The sequence below is a fragment of the Oryzias latipes genome, chromosome 8 (genome assembly GCF_053564925.1).
Source record: "Oryzias latipes strain Hd-rR chromosome 8, Olatipes_Hd-rR_3.1".
Taxonomy (NCBI): Eukaryota; Metazoa; Chordata; class Actinopteri; order Beloniformes; family Adrianichthyidae; genus Oryzias; species Oryzias latipes.
Window position 1 is genome coordinate 3,029,962 of NC_136244.1, and position 21,632 is coordinate 3,051,593.

Genomic DNA, 21,632 nt, shown 5'->3' on the forward strand with positions numbered 1-21,632 from the left:
GGAGGCGTGTGACCGCAGAAATGTTTATCTCAGCAAAGTGCTGGCTGGAACCGGTTTGGACACAAAAAAAGGACACACAAATGAAGCTGAACCACAGAGTCTTTTGTAACGAGTAACCGTTTATTACATTTACAGACATTTTATGTCTCGCTGTATCGAGTAAATGATTCTCACAGTGACACAGCTTTGACACACCTTTAACTAACTCTGGTAAGGCTCTGGTTCCTGTCAAGTTTGTCTGCATGTTCATGTTCAGCTGCATCCCGGTATTTCCTAAAGTTAAACGGTGTTTATGTTTCAGGTGTGTTGACGTTTGTCTGAGCGGCGCTTCCAGCCACACCTAACAGTTTCCTACAGCTTGACCTTTTGTTGTCTTCTTGATCTAAAAAGTCACAGGTGTAGAACTGGCTGCACAGATGGAGGGTACAGTGTTAAATCATCTGATGTACGCTGATGACTTGGTCTTTAGCCCCAGATCAGCTGGACTCCAACAGCTACCTGTGTATTCAGAGTATGGTGAACAACATGATGTAAAATACAATGCATCAAAACGTGTTTAATAATTATCGGCCTTAAAAAAAGACAAAAATACGACATTTTCATACTTTAAACTGTCTGATAATATCTTAAGTGTCTGTCATAACAGGAAATAGGTAGGTGATGTGATCACCGACTGTTTCTCAGGTGATGATATGTATAGTCGGTGCTGAATGTTACATGTCCATGCTAATAAACGCTTAAGGAAATTTGGTTCTTGTTCTGTTGACGTGAGACATCTAGAGAACACTACACACCACTGTACACTGCACATCTTTGGTGAAACTATAAAAAAAAGTTAGCCTTCGGGGACTAAAAGTGGCTCACGATGATACTTTTAGACTTTTGCTAAAAACGCCCAGAGGGACCAGTGATTGTGATCCGTTCGTGTTGTCCCGCATCAGGAAACTGCAGGCTGTTTTAAGAAATACAATGTATAAATGTATGTCGCCTGAATGCTACTGTAAATATTTATTACTTACCAACATTGCATATAGTGCCAGACGATATACATGACAGCTGTGGAAACGTTGATATGACCGTTTACTGAAAGGATAACAATCCGTCTGTTCTTAGTTGTAGGTTTTGTACCATGGACTACAAGTTTATCTATCTATCTATCCATCTATCTATCTAATCTTTGATTGCAGCATCTCTAAGCTGGAGCAGTTTTCCAGCTGAAATATATCTGAGGAAAGCCGTCTGCTCAAATTCAAGATGGTTGTAATCAGATTACATAAAGCTATCTACAGTGTATTTTAATAGAAGCTTAGTGAACGACCTCACTAAATCTTTGGTTTCATCTACTGCACCAAAAATGCAACTGAAGGAACAGAAGGAGAACATTTCAGGCAAAACATTTACTGTTTTTTATGCCACTTTGAGTGAAACAAGAAACTCCGGTCAACTAAACGAATCTTTGAAAACAAGTGATAAACTCTGAGAATTTAAAAAAATGTGGTCCTTCATAAAGTGTTTTTATTCAGGCCCTTGTGATGGAGAAGTGCACAGAATCCGGAACCCGTTGATTAAAAATAAAATTCCCAAAGTGAAGGTAAAGCTTCCGGTTTTCAAGTCATGATAAATCATCAGCACAATAATAAGACATATTTCTGTGCTACAGATGTCAGAGTTTCAGTTGAGTTTATGCAAATCTTTTTTGTGGTCATTCACACAGTTCTACTGGACTAGTATATCTGTGCACAACAGATCAAAGAAAACACTGATAATCCAGATATCCATAACACCAGGACAAGTATTTTAGATTAAAAATGGATCAAAACAACTCAGTTCTGAGTGAACTGAACAGAAAATCTTAACACTGGAAGATTCAATGCATCAAGAGGCAAAAGGTAAACAAAAAGGAATGAATACTGAAAGAAAACCTAAAAATGGAAGCTTTCCATCTACAGTAAGTGGACTGCAGCACTTTAAACTGAATCTGTAAAAAGGTCAAAGTCATTTGGGTTTTCACAACTTCTTGTGTGGACAGAGAAGGCATCCCTGCTTTGTTTGCCATATATATATATAAATATATATATGGATAGAAAAATCACTTATTCTGTGGATTTTGTTCATCTTTCCTAAACGTTATCACGCTTCTTCGTCTACAGTTGCCGTCTTGTGGCTTCTTGACCTTTGACCTCTTTTCGACTGTCACATTATGCAGTGGGGATCCACACGCTCTTCCACTGGACGGCGTTCCTCCACAGGTCCTCCAAGAACGATGGACTGGCCTGAGTCCAGTCCACACCTTCGTCCTGGCCTTCCTGGCTCACCAGCCTCAGGGTTTTCAGGGGGCGGGTGCACGTGTACTGAAGGTACCGGCATCCCTGTGGCAGGAACGCAGACAGGAGTGACAATTAGAAACGAGAGAACGCTCTGGATTTGTCGAGAAGAGAACTCGATCCAGGAAGGCCTTTCCGGCTCTCTTTAATTATCCAGCAGGTGTCCTGTTCTCACCTCAGCGCTCCCCCAGTACCAGATAGACCTGATGACGCTGTGATTAGCAAGAGCCACCGTCAGCTGGTCTCGCCTTCCTGTCACGACGTTAACAAGCCCTGCTGGTAGGTCAGAGGACTGCAGTACCTGAGGGGACGAGCAGAGGCGTGTGTTTCTGATCAAAACTAACCTAACTAGAAGGAGCTGCATCTCCAGAAGAAAACGCAGAATAACGAGAATAAAACTTAAAGGTTAATAATTGAAAATAAAGAAATGATCAAAGTTGATCATAAAGTGAAAGCAGCACAATAACAAAAAAGATGTTTGTGAAAAATGCCAGCGCCGGGTATCGAACCAGCGAGTTTCTGCACCAAGGATTCCTCATGGATTTCAATGGAGGCAGAAATCCTGGAAATCCTGGAATATCTTGAAAAGTTCAGGGATTTGAAGGACCAAAAGTCATAGCTGGAAAAAGCTGAAAGAACTGAACATTTTGATAGTTATATGGTTAAAATAGCTGAAATATTGTAAGAGTTAAGCGCCGAAAAAATGGCAAAAGATGCTATAATCAGTGATGAAAGTCAGGCAAGGAAAAAATCCCTGAACTTTTCTTTGAGCGATATGGCGACGCAGAGAGAAATTTTTGAAAAATACATAGTCTTAGATGCATTCTGGTGCATTCTGGCAGCTCGTTATTCACTTCTTAATCAAGAAACTAAGACTAATGGGAGCATCATCATTTGTCATTCAAACCCCTAGTTTGACTCTCCATTAAGGACTTGCTGGTCCTAAAAAAGAATTTGGAAAATTGCTCAAAGTAACACAATCCTACAATCTACGCTTTTCCTTAAAGCTGCAAAACATACAATTGCTAAAATATAGTAACATCAAAGCCCCAAATGGCAAAAAGAACACCAGTAACTATGATATTCTATGAAAATACCTCAGTTATTTATACATTATTTCTGCTTTAGAAATGACTGATGTACAACATCCACTTGCACTGTTTTCTCAAACTATAATTACATCAAAATATGGGATCTGCTTTAAACTATAATTCTATAACATAATACATCAATTCTTTAACACCAATACTAAGTAATCTGGGAAATATCAAAACAAACATACAAATTAAGCTAAACATTGTAAACATTATTTTTTAAGGGAGTGCGGGTCCAAACCATCAAATACTTATAATTAATGTCAACTATACTGAACTAAATCATGGTAATTAGGAAATACAAATAAATTAGATAGATAAATGTATTCAAAATAAAAACTGAAACTCAAAACTAAAACTGAAATTATTTCTGGTTTTGAGATTATTTTACACAAAAAGTATTTGACCTACACTACCTTAAAAATCTTTTTTTTCCAGCCAAGACCACTTCAATTTGTTTTTTATCGTCTTCTCACAACTGAGGTCGTGACCACGCTCAATAATGACGATGCCTGCCATTATTTTAACACAAATTTGATCGCAAACTCTTCAGATGTGTTTGTGAAAGTTTAGCGTGGGTCCGCCAGTTTTGGTCTCTAGGGAAGCGAGTCACGCTGACCACGTGGTGCAGACAGAGCCAATCAGACCCGTCGACGCATCCGAAAGCAACTAAAACATCCCGTCATTGGTCAATTAGGCCGGGAAGACGAGAGATGGCCACGACCATAGAGGAAGCGATCCGCGGAGAAATACAGAAAATAAAGCTAAAATTCGCCGATTTCAGACCATTTTCTAATCCGGAAAGCGATTTGTCCGTAAAGATCAGGTCTTTATTTCCCGGAAAATACGTTCGGTTTGCTCAAAAACCCGGATTTCCGGGAATTCCCGGAAGACTTTCATCACTGTATAATAAACAAAAAGAAACAGGAAAACAATGGTTGAAGATTCACTCTGACGAAAATAGTTTTTAACATGTTCCTGTGGCATTTTTCTGATGAAGGAAAACAACAAGTAAAAATTGCATTTCTGAGTATTTCTTTATTAAAATCGTAAGAAAAGCAGAAGAAAAATTGGCGTTTGAAAAAAAAGCACATTTATAGTATAGTAAAAGCTCCTTGCTCCGCTCCATTCTGATCATCCACTTGCAGATAAATAGACGTACGTCTTTGTTTTCTTTAGCTCCACGGCTGCGTGGCTCCAATATTTATTGTTGCACCGCTAATGTTAGGTTGGGGCTGTAAGCTAGCAGGAGAGAATGTAAACAAAGAGCTCTCAACATTAGGGAGGGGAAGGGGGGGCTGGGCCTACTCTACACCTACAGTCCCGCCCACAACTCAGAGGTGACTTTCAAATGAATCCCTGCCGCTCTGCAGAAACTATCTCCTAGAAAACAACAAAGGTTTATTTTGATTTTGGCTAACAACGGCACAGTCATAATTAAAAGACCACTGGAAACACTTTGACTATAAATCAAAGATGACTTGAGTGGGGCTTTAAAACAAAGCAACAGGAAGATGTGGGACCACGGCAGCCTCACACATGCAAAGCAGTCACGGTTTCCTTCTGGCAGACTGTAAGCAGAAACTTTGCAGATGTGCTAGCTCTGGGTTAGCAAAGCGAACACTAGGAATGTCAGTGTTTCCATATTTACCAAGAACAGACCCGCAGAGTCCCGTCACTGACTGAAAACGTTCTCCAAATCAGACCATGGACTTTAAAATGTTGACCAATTTTTTTCACATAGCCAGTTGTACAAATCTGATGACTGAAGATGTCCAGCCTTTGTGGGCACATTGATCAGAGGGCCTGGTAACTGCAGCTGCGTTCGGTTCAACTGTGGGACCAACCAGAAAGTAGCCAATAGTGAAAACAGGCTGGCAGAGGTGCTCAAACTTTTGGAGTCACCAGAGACTGCTATGCAACACCCCATGGCCCTCAAGGCCCATAGGATTGGGTCAGACGCTCGTTGAGGTCTCCATCAACTGAAGCGGGTCTGACAAATGGTGTTCCAGGATGGATAACAAAAGATTCTGTATCAGACTTTGTTGGGTCCACTGAGTCTACAACCCTCCACCAATGAAGTCCCACATCAGTGACTACTGCCCTCACTCCACTGGTGATGAGGAGGTTTGAAAAGCTGGTTCATGCCTTCATGTGTTGAAGCACCAACAGAGGACACAGCCATGCAGGCTGACCTTCCACCTGGATCTCCCACAGAAACTCCAGAACCTGGGTTTCCCACAGTCCATCTGCAGCTTTCGTCAGCGCCAGCTAACCACAGGGCTGCGAGCTCCTGCCCTAACACTAACATTATTTCTAGGTATTCGGGCGCCAGTATTTATTGCTGGGGGGGGGGGGGGTCACAATAGAGGGACGAGGTAGAGCAGCTCTTGGGGAACAACCTGCTGCTGCACTCCACAAATACAAAGGATCTAATCACGGACCACAGGAGGATAAAAATAGACATTTTCCATCAACAGGGACTGATGACAGAGAGCAGAAGATTGCAGGTTCTTGGGAATAGTCATATTTATTACTTTTTAGACTGTCACACCAGAACTACTGTTGCATTTTTATTTAGTTATGTTTAAATATTCCTATATCTACCTCATAGTACTTTCTTTTTATTATTAATCCTCTCTTGTCTAACTCCTTTAAACTTTTTTTTATATCTTTCTAGTTTGCACGGGAGCACAAGACACCGAAGCCAAATTCCTTGTACGTGCACTGTACTTGGCCAATAAAGGTGATTCTGATTTTTATTGTTTAAATTGGTTAAATGTCTATGGCTCTGAACTGATTAACACTAACATGTACATGTAGCATGTTTCAGTGACCATGAAAGCATGTTCTATTCCAGGGGTCGTCCACCATCGGCGTGCAGGGAGGAAGACAGCGGCACGCAGAGGTGTGACCAAAAAAAAACAACAAAACAAAAAGAAATCAGACTTAATAAAACTTTATGGTTTCCCAGAACATACATGACTTACCATGTCAGGCTTCATGAACAGGCGATTTAAATTAATGCGCACCGTAAGGGGAAAAAAAAGTTTGCCTCAGTGAAACGAGAACGTAATAATGAGTCGATGAGATGATAGGCGGGACGATATGAGCGAGTGTCTGTGGATGGAACGTGAACGTGAGTGGGAAAACCGCATCTGAGAACTGCACACGTTTATGAATAATGACGCTGTCCAACTGCTGAAAATGTACATTACTATGATTAGCAAACGGAAATAAAGAGGAAAAACATTTAGATTTAAACGCAATTAAAAAAAACGTAAATAAAATTACTCAGGCCCTGTCTCATAATGTAACAAAAGACGAAAAAAGCCAAAATTGGCTCTTTTTTTCCATGGTTGTGAAGTTCTTGCAATGGTATTTTGTTCTGACGTCTCTAATCCTAGTGCTGACATACCGAAAACGTAGTACTTTTTGGTTCAAAGTTGCAATAATATTTCAACTTTGGCCTATTTTTCTTGTGCAATATTGTTATGAAAGCACTTTTTCTAGTTAATGCCAAAATCTGTTTAATAAAGACCAGCTGTTTGTGAATTAAATAAAATTTTAGGTATATTGGAAATACCTTACCCTGCCCTGCCCCTGCCCCTGCCCTGCTCTGCCCCTGCCCTGCCCCTGCCCCTGCCCTGCCCTGCCCTGCCCTGGATAACAGTTGGCCGTTTACCTGAATGAAAGCTATGGTGGGCAGTGGATGCTTCTGGCTGGGAACCATGACGACAGCGTTTCCCGAGGCAATCGCTGCTCCAAGAAGCGTCACCATAGAGAGGAGGGGGCTTTCATCGGGCAGGACAACCCCAACAACCCCCAGGGCTTCTGGGAAGGAGAGGGCGGAGCCCGATTTTGGCATGGGCTGAAAAAGAGGACGGCGAGGGAAATAAGGACCCATGGAGAGGGAACACTGAGATGATTTTATGGTCCCACCTGACAGTCAGCTGAGACCACCTTCACGATTCCTCACCAGAGATCCTCCTTGCACTTTGTCACAGTAAGCCGCCCACAGAGCGAGCCTGGTGATGCTTAGCTCCACCTCCTTTTCAGCCTCGTCCATGGACACACCAGTCTGGGTGTGTAGTGATGTTGCGAGATCTTGCCTCTTTGCCTCCACGCCCTTCACCAGAGCGTGCAGCGACAGCGCACGTGCAGAAGGAGTCTTCTTCTGCCAGCTGGAGGGAGAGTGGAATGTTCAGACAAATGTTTTCCCTCCAGGCGTGAGGAATCCACCTGGATTTTGTTCAGGTTATGAAAGAACAGGTGAGTCAAAACTGACGCTCCACCCTCAGCTGAAGTGATGTGCAAACGTGGCGGTCTGACCCACAGCGATGTCTCACTGTGTGCAACCACCGCCTGACCGACCAGCTGTCAGAGGTCACCGTTACCAAACAGGAGAAATGCCCAAACACAGCAGGACCATCCAAAAACCATCTATAAGGATACAGATCTTTTAAACTGTCGGAAATTTGAACGGATGTTTAAAGCGTGTGGAACTCGAGTTCCACATGGCAAACAGGAAGAATTTTGTGTCGATTGGTAATTTCACACCTGACCCAACATAAATTACATTTGGAGTTCCCCAAGGCTCCCTCCTTAGGCTACTTCTATTCAACAACTACATGCTAAGAACAGCGTCATTGGTTACCATAGCGACGCATGGCTCTCCGTAAACACATCAGAGACAGGGGATTTGTTACTTTTGACACATTGTGGGGGGGGGGGGGGGGGGAACTAAACAGTGTTTTTACAGGTCAATAAAAATTCAGAACTCTGCTGCTCGTGTTCTCATATGGACCAAAAAAGTAGAACCACATCAGTCTGGTTCTGAGGTCTTGACACGGTCTGCATGTCTGCCAGAGGAGAGACGTTAAAGTTCTGTTGCTGGTTTATAAACCTTTGAATGGTTTAGCACCAAAATACAAGACTGACCACCTGACCCAGTCTGTATCGGCCAAATGTCTGTGCTCATCTGGATCCGGTCTGCTGTCTGTTCCTAGAGTCAAACCAAACACGGAGAAGCTGCGTTCAGTTTCTATGCTCTACAGATCTGGAACAGACTTCCAGGAAGCTTCAGATGAGCAGAAACAGTTTATTTAAATCCAGGATAAAAAACCACCTGTTCTCCAGCTGCATTTGATTCAATCCAGTTTTTTTTAACTTTATTTTTATCATCACTCCTTTAATATTTCTGTCAAATGTTTCTAGTTTGGTGTAAAGACCTTTGAATTGTCTTTGTACACAAATAAAACACATAAAGCTGCTTTGCTACATGAGGGACCGTCCCAGGAACAGAACTTTATCAGGTCACATCAATAATTTACTGCGTAGCTGAGAAAGAACTCGGCATAACCCTCCCCTCTGAACAGGACTTTGGCACAAGATCCAAAAAAAAAACATTCGAAAACAACAGATATTTTCTAAGAAACTCCAAAGCCTGGGAAAAGCTAAAACGGTGTCACTTCTGAGTTGATTTATTTAGAAATGAGTGACATTTATAGGTTTAAACCTGAGAACCATCAGAGGATCGAAGGACTGTTTGTTCTGTTCTAAAGCTCTGAGAAGGACACGTTTCCATGGAAACCTCAGGTTGCTTCAGATGTCTTTAAACTTGGCCGTATTAAGGTTCATTTTAAGTTTTTTTTTGTTTTGTTTTTTTAAAGATAATTTTGAATTTTTTCATACAAACCGACGTGAGAAATACCAAATCAGTCGGGATTAAACGTTACCAAACCACTTATCTACAGTGATATGGTTGGACCGTCCAGGGTCAAAGGTTAGGCTGGTGTTTGCTGAGCTCAGCGCTCACCTGCCTGAGCACACCTGGTTCAGCTGATCCACCAACACTCAGAAAACAGTTAACAGGCAGCATGGAGGACCCACTCTGAGAAACAGAGCAGCAAAGACTTCAACACTTCTACAAATAAAATCCGACATTTGAAAGTGCAAATTCAGCTAAAAACAAACAGGGGCGTGGCTTTGAGGGAAAACCGCTGACACAAGAAAAAGGTGTTAATCTCGGCAACTTCTGTAGGACTTTTCTGGAAGACCGATGGCAGGACTCTTCATGTTAGCCTTTGAGGACATCGACCAGAAACGCAGAACAACTCAGAACAATTCAGACGTTTTTAGACGTTCAGATCTTCAGCACTGAAACTTTTAGGAAACTGTTTAAATTTAATTGGATCATATTTAGGTTTAAATGCAGATCATCTTTACAGAATAATGAATGTAGCAGCCCTGTCCTCAGAGCAGGATCACGGTAGATCGTCCTGCTGGGAGGTTTCTCTCACCCGGGCTGGACTTTGAGCGCTGCCTCCACGGCGTTTCGGACATCTTTCCGGCCTCCCTCTGGACAGAGCCCCAGCACGCCGCCGCCGCCCCCTGGTGATTGCACAGCAACACTGCAGCCAGACACTGATTTACAGGCTTTGCCCCCAACAAACTGCAGGTAGGACGGAGGAGAGCTAAGACAAACACAAAGCAGAGTCATTTCAACTTGTCCCTGGGCTGTTGTAGGATGAACAGACTGATTAGTAAGAAGCTTTTACCTGGCCGGGTCAGGAATGACTGCTGGTGACTCTTCTGTCCCAAACTTTGAGTAATCCAAGGGGACCGCGGATGAACGAATAGGAAGAGAGGAGACGGACGGACGCAGGAACTGGTACAGACCCTGACGGAAAAGACATGATGTGAATCAAACAGGATCCAGCAGAAAGCAGACGACTGTGTTTTCTACAGAGATCTTACTGTTGAAGTAAACAGAGTTTGAGTAGCTTAGGGCTGTGCAGGGCTGTATGTAGGGCTGAAACGATTCCTCGAGTTACTCGATTACAAAAATTCCTCGAGGCAAAAACTCTGCCTCGAAGCCTCGTTAAATTCCTATGACGCGCACTATACGCGCGGCGCAGGGATTTGATTGAGTCACACGGACCGTTTATTCACACGGACCTTTTAAATTTAGTTGGCGCGATGGCAGAGAATAGATCTATAAATTAACGGCAGAAATTGTCTTAAGTGTGGGATCATTACACACTTCATAAAGAAGAGAACAAGGTGCAGTGTCTCTACTGCAAAATAGAGCTGGCATACCACAACAGCACATCTTCCATGATTCAGCATCTGAACAGAAGACATCTGCGTGACCGCTGGAACCCCGACGCCTTAGGCGCGGGACCGGCGCGTGGCTCCGGCAGCGAGCGAGGGGCGGTGTCAGCCGCTCCGCGGCGACCAGCGCGGGCCGCATCGGCGGGCGGCGAGGGCCCCTAGCTGCGGTATTCAGGCGACCGGGCCTGCTTTGAATACTCTAATTTTTTCAAAGTAAACGCTTCGGACCCCGCGGGACACTCAGCTAAGAGCATGGAGGGGGCGCCGAGAGGCAGGGGCTGGGACAGGCGGTAGCTCGCCTGTCAGCGGACCGCGAGGCTTCTTTAAGCATTGCAAAAATAACAAAAGCATTATTTTTACACAAAATATAAACAATGATAATGATCAAATATGTTTTTCTGATTCTTTTATTTTTAATGGCCTTCCATTTTGGTGTTGTGCCACCCTTTCAAAGTCTTCTGCCCCCCATACAAAATGTTCTAGCTCCGCCACTTCTCAAGACCAACTTAAAAACACCAAAGTAACATTTGCATCAAAGCGGATCTTTAAAATCAAATGCTTGTTCATTTTACAACCACATCATTTTTGTTATGCATTATTTGTTTTGGTCGTTCAAAAACACACACAAGTCGTTTTATCCGATTACTCGCTTAATCGATCGATTAAGTGCTAGATTAATCGATTACAAAAAGAATCGATAGCTGCAGCCCTAGCTGTATGTTAGCGAGACAGCATGTAAACAAAGGGCTCTCAGCAACAGGAAGAGGAAGGGGGTCAACAGTCCCGCCCAAACTCAGACATGAGTTTATAACCAACGTGAGCTGTGCAGAAACTATGCCATGGAAAACGACACATGTTTTTGGATTTTGGCTAAAAACGGTAGACTCATAATTAAAAACCACTGGGAGAGTTTTGGAAGAGCTCAAAAGATGATGGGAGTGCGTCTTTAAAGACTCAAAAGCACATCTTCAGTCTCATTTCATGCATCTCCTCTGCTTTTCAACAACAGTTCAACTCTGAACGTGGGCTTAGCTCACGTCAGAGCTCCGATCCGTCCACCGCGGCTCACCTCCTGTCCTCCGTCTGTGCAGCTGCCGCCGTCTTTGTGAGCGCAGACGGGCAGACACGGATCCACCACCGAGTGGGAATTCACCCACACCGAGCCCACCGACAGACTGAGGAGGACAGCAAAGGTGTGAAGAGCGTGGCAGCTAACACACACACACTTCCCAGCTCCGCCCTGCAGGTTTCTGAGTCAGCCTCTTTCAGGCTCCTTGCAGAGCTGAATTATGGGAGCTGAGAACAACCTTTCAGACAACATCCAAGTAAAAAGCGAGAGCGAGAAACAGAAAAGAACGTTTATAAATTATGAAGCAGAAAAAGGGACAGTTGGACACAAAATGAAGAAAAGAGGGAAAGGAATCAGGGTTTAGCGTTTACTTCTTGGCGGTCTCCAGAGCCAGAGTCAGGTCTTCAGTCCAGATGGAAGCTGCCAGGCCGTGAGGACTGTGGTTCCCTAAACACCACAGAGGTCCACAGGTAAACCCACAGCCTGTTCTGCCTTTTCAATTTAAGCCAAACAGAAGTCAGGCTGCACGACTTTGGATCGCCGCCTTTAAAACTCAGCGTAAAACTGTACTTGGAAAGGGCCGATATCGTGCTAAATCAACTCTATAGAGTATTATCATGTCCCTTCCCCGACCCCAAAGTGGTATTTTGATCCATCCTTTGAGCACCAGCCCCTCCCAATCCATGAAAACATTGTGATGTCATAAAGTGAGTACCCGCCCCTTCCAGGAAGAGTCTGCGCGGCTAGCCCCGCCCCCAGGCTAACACACACACCCACTTTCTCCGTCGAGCTAGCGGTGATCAGCTAAACGCTTTCCTTTTTTAGGCCCAATATCTGAAAAGCTTCAAAGCATGATACAGGGCCCTTTAAAAAATGAATAATGACTCCAGGACATATACTGCCCCCTACAGGTCAATCATTAAATCGTTACAGTAGCTCAGTGTTTTTAAACTGTTTCTAAACAGTTTTTGAGCCCAAGTGTATTTTTCACTTGATTTAAAAAAGAAGAACACAAACCAAAAGTGTACTAAAAAAAACTCTTTATTCTGTATTCATTACTCAGAGTAAAACTTGGTTCTGGTTGGATGAACTCAGAGCTGATATCCAAGCAATGACCATCTTTCACTGGTTTAAAAACACTGCACTGGCTGGATGTGTACCGCCCTTTTGTTTGGGGTTCCTTCCCTTTTTTTGTTTCAATGTGTGGGAAAAGGAGGGGAAAATGCATACATTGTTCCGTATCACTTATTATTCAATATTGCTGCACTAAAATCCAATAAAAACTATTTTGAAAAAAACAAAAAAAAAACACAGCACTGGCTAAGAGGTTCAGATTTTTTGAACCACAAATAGATTTTTTGGGGAAAATTTACTCACAAATCCTAATATGTAAGTACATATACAGTAAAACTTTACAGGTTGAACCACAGTAAGGAAAAATAATGGGGGGGAAAAAGGAATTAAAAAACATCTTTTCAATCGATTTGTGCTTACACAAAAAGATAAAAGGAGAAATCTAGATGGAAAAAACTCAAACAAACTGAAGAGAAATAGACTTAAAAATGAAAAGAATGCTGTATAATTACTTTGAAATATACCACATATATGAAGAACTAAATACTAACCTTGAAATTTGGGGTAATTAACATGTTTAATATATTTTTACAGCATTTATTATTAGATTAAAAGTATCTACACTGATTTCTGAATCTGTCAAAACCGGCACACATTTCTGAGAAGCTGCAATTCTGCGGTTCTGTTTTATGTAACGTTTGGAGCAAAGTCCAGAGCGGCGGTGGCGGCGGTGGCGGCGGTGCGGCGTCCTTACCCACAGCTACTGCCTCTTTGTGACATCTGAAGGTCATGAGCGGCAGCAGAGGTCCAGGGGCCGGGCTGACTACACACGGCGAGGCGGGGGCCGCCCCGCACAGCACCGTGGGAGGATACAGAGGCCCCGACGGGGGGGCGGAGCACGACTGGATTAACTACAAAGAAACAACAAAAGAAGTCAATACAATCATTAAACGTTGCTGATTTGTATAAACAGAGTTTAAAGCAATAGGGGGGGTCCAAAGACAGTCAGATCTGGCAGGGTGAACGCTTGAGAGCCCGGTTTTCAACCGCAGTTCTATAATTTTCATTAACTGAACATCTTGGGGGAAATGGAGAACTATAACAATTTTTTACTTTTTTCTACTTAACATGAATGTTATTTTTCCAAATTGACCGGTGAGCTGCAGATCTGGATTATTAACCCCCCCAAATCCAACCTCTCAATGCTGAGTGCCAACCAGGGAGGCATTGGGTCCCATTTTTAGAGTCTTGGGTATGAGTCCTTGGCCTGGATTTGAACTCACGACCTTCCAGTCACAGGTTGGACACCCTACCACAAGGCCACTGAGCTGGTGCAACTACAGTAAAAGAATACAGGTCCAGGGTAGATTTAAGTTAATCATTGCCCACATGTGGGCATGTAGACGGTACATGAGAACTGGACTGAGTGGCCCCTCCTCCTGTTTGGCGTTCCCAACAGGAAGTACCTGCTGGTTCCAAGAAACCAGAACCCCATAGACTTCTATAGAGAAATAAACAGCAATTGCTCATCCATTCTATTGGTCAGAATAAGTAGATCTGATACCTTTTATTTACATGTTCTTGATTATATGAATATATAAAAAAAATCAGTAACACAAGTTATTCAAATTATAAACTAGCAGATCAGATGCCTCAGTAAAAGTAAGTGGTCTCACGTATGACGTTCGAAACGTTTGATTATCAGATTCTCCCGAGCTTTCATTGGTAGGGTTGTGGACTTCCAACAAGCTCCCTCCTGTTTGTCGAGAATGGTTGCCATAGAAACGGTGACACAGACCGATTCAGATCAATTACTGACGACGTCTGGCTCCAACACGGCGGCATCAGTATCATGAAAAAATGCAGAATGAACCGAGCTGGAAGTAAATCATTTCCCATTGATAGCGCCACACTCACTCACTCACTCCAGTTCCTTTATACAGTCCATGCTTGTGTCCAAATTCATTCCCTGCTCACCACATAGTGCACTATGTAGCGCGTTTGCCGTTCTGCAGTTCTGTGCGAATCTACAATTCCAAAATCGTATGCCCTAGAAATTTCCCAGAAGTCTCTGCCAAAAACCAGTGTGCATCAATGCTCACTAGATCGGTGAATTTAGACCACAATGCATTGCGTCTGAACAAGTTTTGCCCAAAAAATGCATTTAAATGTATTTTTTTTTTAAATAAAACATCAACGTTTTTATCTTCAGAAGACAGTGGACTCATAAATAATCATCATAAAACGCTCATATTAATTAGATTTTAACTTCGTGAAATTGATGACGTCATATCCACCGTTAAAAAGGTATTGATCATTGCTTTTTCAAATTCAGTGCACTACATAGTCCCACACTATATAGTTTTTTAGTAGTTAGGGGTTAGGGTGGGAATCCGGACAGCACCAATGCTTGGGCCGCACCTCGGACATGTCTAAAGGTTCCTGACTCACCGTCGCCCCCTGCTGTTGAGCTTCCTGCACTGCGGTGTCCACCAGGCTGCGGTCAGCCTCACTTTGAAGGGAAACGCACTTTAACCCGGCCAAGCGCAGCTTCAGACGATCCACAACGTTGTCGCACACGCTCTCCTGCACGCACAACACCCAGTGCACCTGAGGGAAGAGCGCAGAGAGGACTCTGGAGCAGACTGCAGCTGGAATCAGGCGAACATCCCATCCTTTGCTGCATCACCTCACTCTTCTTCTTAAAGGCTGCCTCTATCACTTCGTCCACAGCGCTGTTTATGTCCGCCGACTCAAAGATGATGAAGGGACACGTGGCCCCAACGCAGGGGGACACGGAGACGGGAACCCCCATCCCTGCTGAAGCCTGAACCAGCGCCAGCCCGTCCTGGAGCACAGAAACACCCGTTAGACTGTAAAGTCAGCTCCATTACCCCCCGGCTTTGAAATGTCACACACTGGCTTGCTGCCGCTGTAAGTGACGTAGCAGATGCTGGGATTCTGGGCCACGTTGACGCCGAGCGTGACGTCACTTCCTGTTAGAACGTTGAGAACCCCAGCAGGAAGTCCCGCCCCTGAGAAAAGCTGCGCCAAGAGGAGAGCTGGAGGGGCAACGCTCCGCCCAGGAACAACAATCACAGCGTTACCTGGAAATGAGAGAGAGCAGGAGTCTGTAACGCCGAAGGCGAAGGGAGCGGGGCATGTAGGCGCCTGGGACTCACCCATGGCGAGCGCTGGTACGACTTTCAGCATCAGAGAGTAGACAGAAGAGTCATCAGAGGTGACAACGGCCACCACACCTGGAAAAGACGACAACGAAGGTGTGTCAGAGCGCCGTAAACCACGGTAAAAAAAAACCACAAAGACTCACCAAGAGGCGTCCAGCCGGAGAGGAGCGTGTCCCGGAGCTGAGCCCAGCTGCTGTAGAACTGCAGGAGCCTGATCAGGGACGGAGGCGAGCACGCCATCGCACAGAGCTGGGACAGCTCCGACAAGCACTGACCGTGCAGCCCCAGGACGCCCACCAGCCTGACAGCAGAGGACAGGAAGGTCGTGAGACGAGCGGTCCACACGGAGCAGCTCCGTGGAACGGCGTTGGACAGACCTGAGCAGCACTTTGGCTCTCTGGTAGCAGCTCAGGAGGCTCCAGGACTTGAATGCGCTGACAGCAGAGGCGGCGCACTGGGAAACGTCGGCCTCTTCGGCACACAGCACGCCGCACACCTGACCGCCTGGTGGGTTTAGGAGGAGGAGTTTCCTATGGCCGCCAAAAAACCACTAACAGGTTTCTGTTCATCGGTCGGCGCTCACCTTTAGAGTCGAGAACGGAGAGGCTCCTCCTTTCTGCCAAATGAACAAACTTCCCATCAATGAAGAAGCCCAGAGAGCGGGAATGATGATCCAGCCAGGCCTGATCAGGAAGTACAGAGGACAAAAGCTTGTTGGGATCCCTCCTACTGTCTCATTCATCCAAAACATGAACTCAGAGGAGCTGTAATCTGTCCCAATATCTGTCCTCATCTAGGATTATGTTTCTCTGTAATCACACTCAAAACTAAGTCAGCCATTTAGTATTGAAATCGCAAAAGAACGACTCCATATGTTTATGATTATACAGAAAAAATTACATTTAAATACAATTAAACACAATTTTCAAATCAAACCAACCGATGCATTTTTTGTTTGTCACCGTAAAAAGATAACCTCAAATAAAAAAATAAGAAGAAAAAAACACTTAAAAGACCAACATTTTTTTAGTAATGGTCTCATGATGGAGGACTTACATAAAAAAAAAGAAACTTAAAATTGCATGTCTGAGTATTTCTTTACTCAAATCATGGTGAATCAGGAGCAGATGAAAAAAACAGCAACGGGGAGGGGAATGGGGGGGCGGGGTTGCTCCACACCAATGGACCCGCCCTCAAAATTTCTAATCAACTACTGCCGCTCTGCAGAAACTATGTCCTGGAAAGCGACACTAAAAAGATGATCAGATGATCAGAGTGGGCCTTTAATCAAAAGTTTGATGCATTTAACAATACTATAGTTTTACAGTCAGTTCATTTAATATTCATGTTAGAGATGTTATGGAATTACGTCTTTGAATTAGTTTGGTCACATTTACTGTATGTGATATGTTCATATTTCTGCTAACTCTTTAGAATGAAAGTGGCTTCCACATTCTGTATTAAATATGTTTTTGCAGTCGCATCTGAGTCAGCTGAATTAACCATGTTGATGTGTTGAATTCAAGACTATTATTATGAAGGAATGGTGCAACTTTAACTATTATTAGATATTCTACCAGGTGCAAACAAGACAGATCTAATTTTATTTTTTGGATCAAATTGTGTAACATAGAGCAGATGAACAGGCTGATAAGACTATAGAAAGGAGACATAAATCAAAACTCGAGCCCAAATTCATTGGTGGGCTGGATGCTGCCCCCTGCATTGGTGCTTTTTTGGTGGAATCTGTTAAAAATTTACAAGCAAGAAGAGCAAAGTGCAGAACTCAACATTTGCAGTGAAAAACTACAAGTAAAAAAAGACGAACCTGCAATCAGTTGTATTTATCTAACATGAATTTAATAGTAACTGATGAGACTTTATATGCTGGTCGTAATACAAACGACAGACTCATGGTTACAATTATTATATAAAAGTAATGTATAGATAACTATTTGTACAGATACATCTGTAAAAAGCATCAGCAGTGTATCTCAGAGGGATTTTCAAGGATTCCGTTTGGTTTAAAGGGTTTTCCTCACATTGTATAAATTTAAATTTGTGCACTTATTACTTACATGTGTGTACCCATAATGCATCATTCCATACCGATTTCAGGAAAGAAAGAAAAAACACACAAGTCTGCAATAAACGTTAAAACCTCATCTCTGCAACAATCCAAAGCTGTCAAAAAAGGTTCCAGTTCAAACCAATAACTAGAGTGACTTTATTTTACTATGTTGTAAAAAATAAAATAAAAGGACAATAAAAGGGTTCAAAGTTAAAAACTCAATAAATGTTTTAGAAAAACATGAAGTAACGTTAAGTTGAAACACATGCTCCACTCGTGGGTGACTGTCAGCTGAAACGTCGCGTGTTCAGGCGGGTCTAACTTAAGACTCCCGGGAGGAAAACGTACTTTAGCGGGTTGTTTGACACTTTACCTGTGCGGTGGCTGCGGAGGAAGGGGCAGCGGGTCCGCTCTCCATGCTTCGGAAAATGTTGAATACTGTCTCGGTGGTTGGACCGGCCATACTACAGAGGACTAGTCCGAGTGGAGCACGAGGCAACTCGCCGGTTTGAGGTGCTACTCAGATTTTTAAAAATGTCAACAATAAATAAAACTGTTGTCACGTTTGACATACAGATATTTTTTTTAGCAGGAGCACTCCTGAGATGTCACATGGACTACAAGATGCTAGCTTCCCTGCGCCAGATTCTAAGCTCCTCCCACCAACTTCCGGTCCGTCTCACACGCTTCATGCAGTGCGACACCATGGCGTTTGTCGATGCACCCAGCAGTTGGGTTAACACCCACTTAAATGACTTTTTATTTATGTTTATTATTAAATGACGTTTTTAATTCAGTGACTGACCACCGCAAGAAGGTTGATATTCTTCCGGTCGATAATTTAAACAGTAACACTTATTAATGTTAGGACACACGTTATAAATTTTTTTTTACCACAGTGTGAAACATTTCAGCCAATTTTGCTGAATAAACTAACTAACTAACTAGCTACCAAATATGATATACCTAATATATTATAATAAAATATAATTTTAACCTTGCTACTAATATGTACAAGCTTTTTTGGATAGAGTCCTACTGGATCTATGAAAAAATGTATCTTCTGGTTTGAAGTTATTCTCTTTAATTACACAAAGTTTTTATTTTTTATCACTGATATTTTGTATTTAACTTAAGATTTGGGCAGATCATATTCTAATTGGAGCATCGATTAAATTGCACCGGTTAATTATTTGAATGTAATTTTCTATCAGTAATTTCTTTTGGTTCATTTGAAAGACTTTATGAGTTTAAAAGAATGATGATCAGTTGTCACAGTTCATAACATGAAGTCTTTGAGTGTGTCGTATGAACAGGGAAGTGTTCATCTTCTGTTTTTGCTCTGTTTAGTTATGCTCAATCTTCCTTAGTTGCACCTAAAATTTTGTTTAACTTTATTTGTTTTGCCTTTTTGTAATATAATTTTGGAAAACTTCACCCATAACTGTTAAAATGTATCTATCCATCCTCCTCCGCCCATCTGGGACAGGGCCGCGTGGGCAGCAGTTGAAGCAAAGATGCCCCGACTTCCCTCTCCCCAGCCACTTCCTCCATCTCCCCAGGGGGGGACCCTTTAACCCTTGTGCTATCCTATGGGGTCAAGATGACCATTGACGTGTTCTCCCTACCATGACAAAGGTGGATAAAGGTGGAAAGGATTTCATGTAATCCATGGAAACCAGTGAAGATTGCAAATCATAGAAGAAAAAAGGTTCAGCGCACTGTCTAGTGGGTCTAGATGACCCAACTCCCAATGTTACAGTGTCTAGGATAACACAACGGTTAAAATTGGAACCAAAAGGCTGCAGAGAAACCCAAGATGCCCAAGCCCATGAAAGTCAGCGCCTTCTGTGTTTGTGGAAAACGCTAATGTGACATAGTGTTAGTATAAAACCTTCAACATAGAAAAAAATAAATAATAATAATATCAAACTTTTATTTCAGACTCAGGTGGTCCATAGGAAGAAAAGAGAATAAAATAAAACATAAGATACAAATACAGTATTTATAATAAAAAGTAAAAAGATATAACTTAAAAAGAGTATAATCGCTGTATCCAGTGTTTCCTTAGGGCAGAAGTGTAGCGGCATGAGCTTCTTTTGGGATCAGTCAGAGACATGATAATTGAGTTCTTAGATTTGTCCAGGCGTTCCATGAGGCTGTATGTAAGCTTACGCAGTAGAGCTTCACAGGTGGGGATGTGAGCGTCCACAAACAGCTGACTGGCTCTGTACCACCTGGGCACCTGTAGCAGAAGCCTAAAAGCATCATTATAGGCCACTAAGAATTTGTGGAATGTCCCACGTCCATAGTTCCACCAAAGAGGGGCCGTATACAGAGGAGTGCAGTAAGATCTGAACAGCGAACACTTCACTTGAAGAGAACATGCACTGAATTTTCTCATCAGCATATTTGCCTGAGCATAGAGTTTACAGTACTGTCTCTGAATGTCTCTATCAATATATCAATAATATATCAATAATAACCAGGGCCTAATTTTACGTGTTTGTCCTGGTGCCTAATGGTTTGAGCCTTGAGGAAGAACCAGAAAAAACTCACGATGTTAAAAAAATGGCTAAAACTAGATGGAAGTACACCTTATATAACTCAATGAGGCAGCGATGAGGTTAAATGTTCAATGATCCTATAAACTGCATAACAGAAATATCGTTGTTTTTGTTGGAATCTGTTGCTTTAATTCCTATTACCGGTACTTAAAAATGTCTTGTTTATTTCTTCAGTGTTCTTTACAAAGTTATTGGATTAAATCTATCAGTAGGACTTAAAGAATATTGAACAAGCTCAATGGTATTAAGAACTGGCCGAGCACCTTTTTTTTTCAAACCTTCCTGTGGAGAAAGTATATTTCTTCCACCTGTGGTCAGAGGGTCATGTCAGGGTTGCATTTTGTCAACTGCACTGTTAAACCTTTAATAAAATTTAAATTCAGGTGAATAGTTTTTGATACTCTAGTCTTAACTGATGACTTTGTGATCATATCTCCCTCTAGTGCCGCCCCTCATAAACTGCCGAGGATATCTTTAGGTCAATGACTTCCATCGTGTGGTTGGTTCTATTCAAACAAAGAAAGACTAAAGATAAAAGTCTTGAATTTCTTTAAATTTTTGGATTACTTGTTTGTTTGTTTGTTTGTTTGTTTGTTTGTTTGTTTGTTTGTTTGTTTGATCAGGGCTTCAACAATGTGCACAGGACTAAGAACATTTTAAGAGATGTAATGGTGAAACTCAAAGCCATGTTTTAAACGACATTTAATGCATATTAATGTATCATGTTAGATACAATATGTAGTTTTCTACATGCATACATCATTTAATATGTTTCTGTATATGTTATTATTTACAGAAATACACAAAGTGGATGCAAAAACAACTTCTCTACTGGCTTCTGTTAAAGCCATGTTTGTCACTTATACCTATGCTTTACTGACTCCTTGCTTATTTACATTCTCTGAAAATGTCATTTAAGGATCTTGGGAATTCTATAAAGTTGGATTCTTCCCGTGTTTTGGGGAAAATTTCTGAATCATTTTTTGTCCGTCTAAGCTATTTTGTAATTTTCCTACTTTTATTTAATTGTATTGTTTTCTTAACTTGTTTTGTGGGAATATTAAGTCTTAATTATTACAGTTTTTTTTCATTTATGTATTTTTATTTACCCCGGACACATTTTATGTTT

At 42.4% G+C, this 21,632-nt stretch overlaps 1 protein-coding gene across 1 annotated transcript; it reads right to left on the reverse strand.

Moving 5' to 3' along the window:
• Positions 1 to 1,493: 1,493 nt before the first annotated feature.
• aldh16a1 (aldehyde dehydrogenase 16 family, member A1) lies at positions 1,494 to 18,626 on the reverse strand. Its single transcript, XM_020705532.3, has 17 exons — positions 18,310 to 18,626; positions 16,449 to 16,548; positions 16,243 to 16,369; positions 16,009 to 16,166; positions 15,860 to 15,937; positions 15,597 to 15,784; positions 15,367 to 15,525; positions 15,129 to 15,287; positions 13,432 to 13,588; positions 11,975 to 12,050; positions 11,604 to 11,709; positions 9,979 to 10,100; positions 9,721 to 9,894; positions 7,398 to 7,602; positions 7,104 to 7,289; positions 2,500 to 2,625; positions 1,494 to 2,369 (listed from the first exon to the last, which is right to left on the reverse strand). Exons 1-17 carry the CDS (start codon positions 18,397 to 18,399, stop codon positions 2,199 to 2,201), a joined length of 2,382 nt encoding a protein of 793 aa, XP_020561191.2. The 5' UTR covers positions 18,400 to 18,626; the 3' UTR covers positions 1,494 to 2,198.
• Positions 18,627 to 21,632: the final 3,006 nt, after the last annotated feature.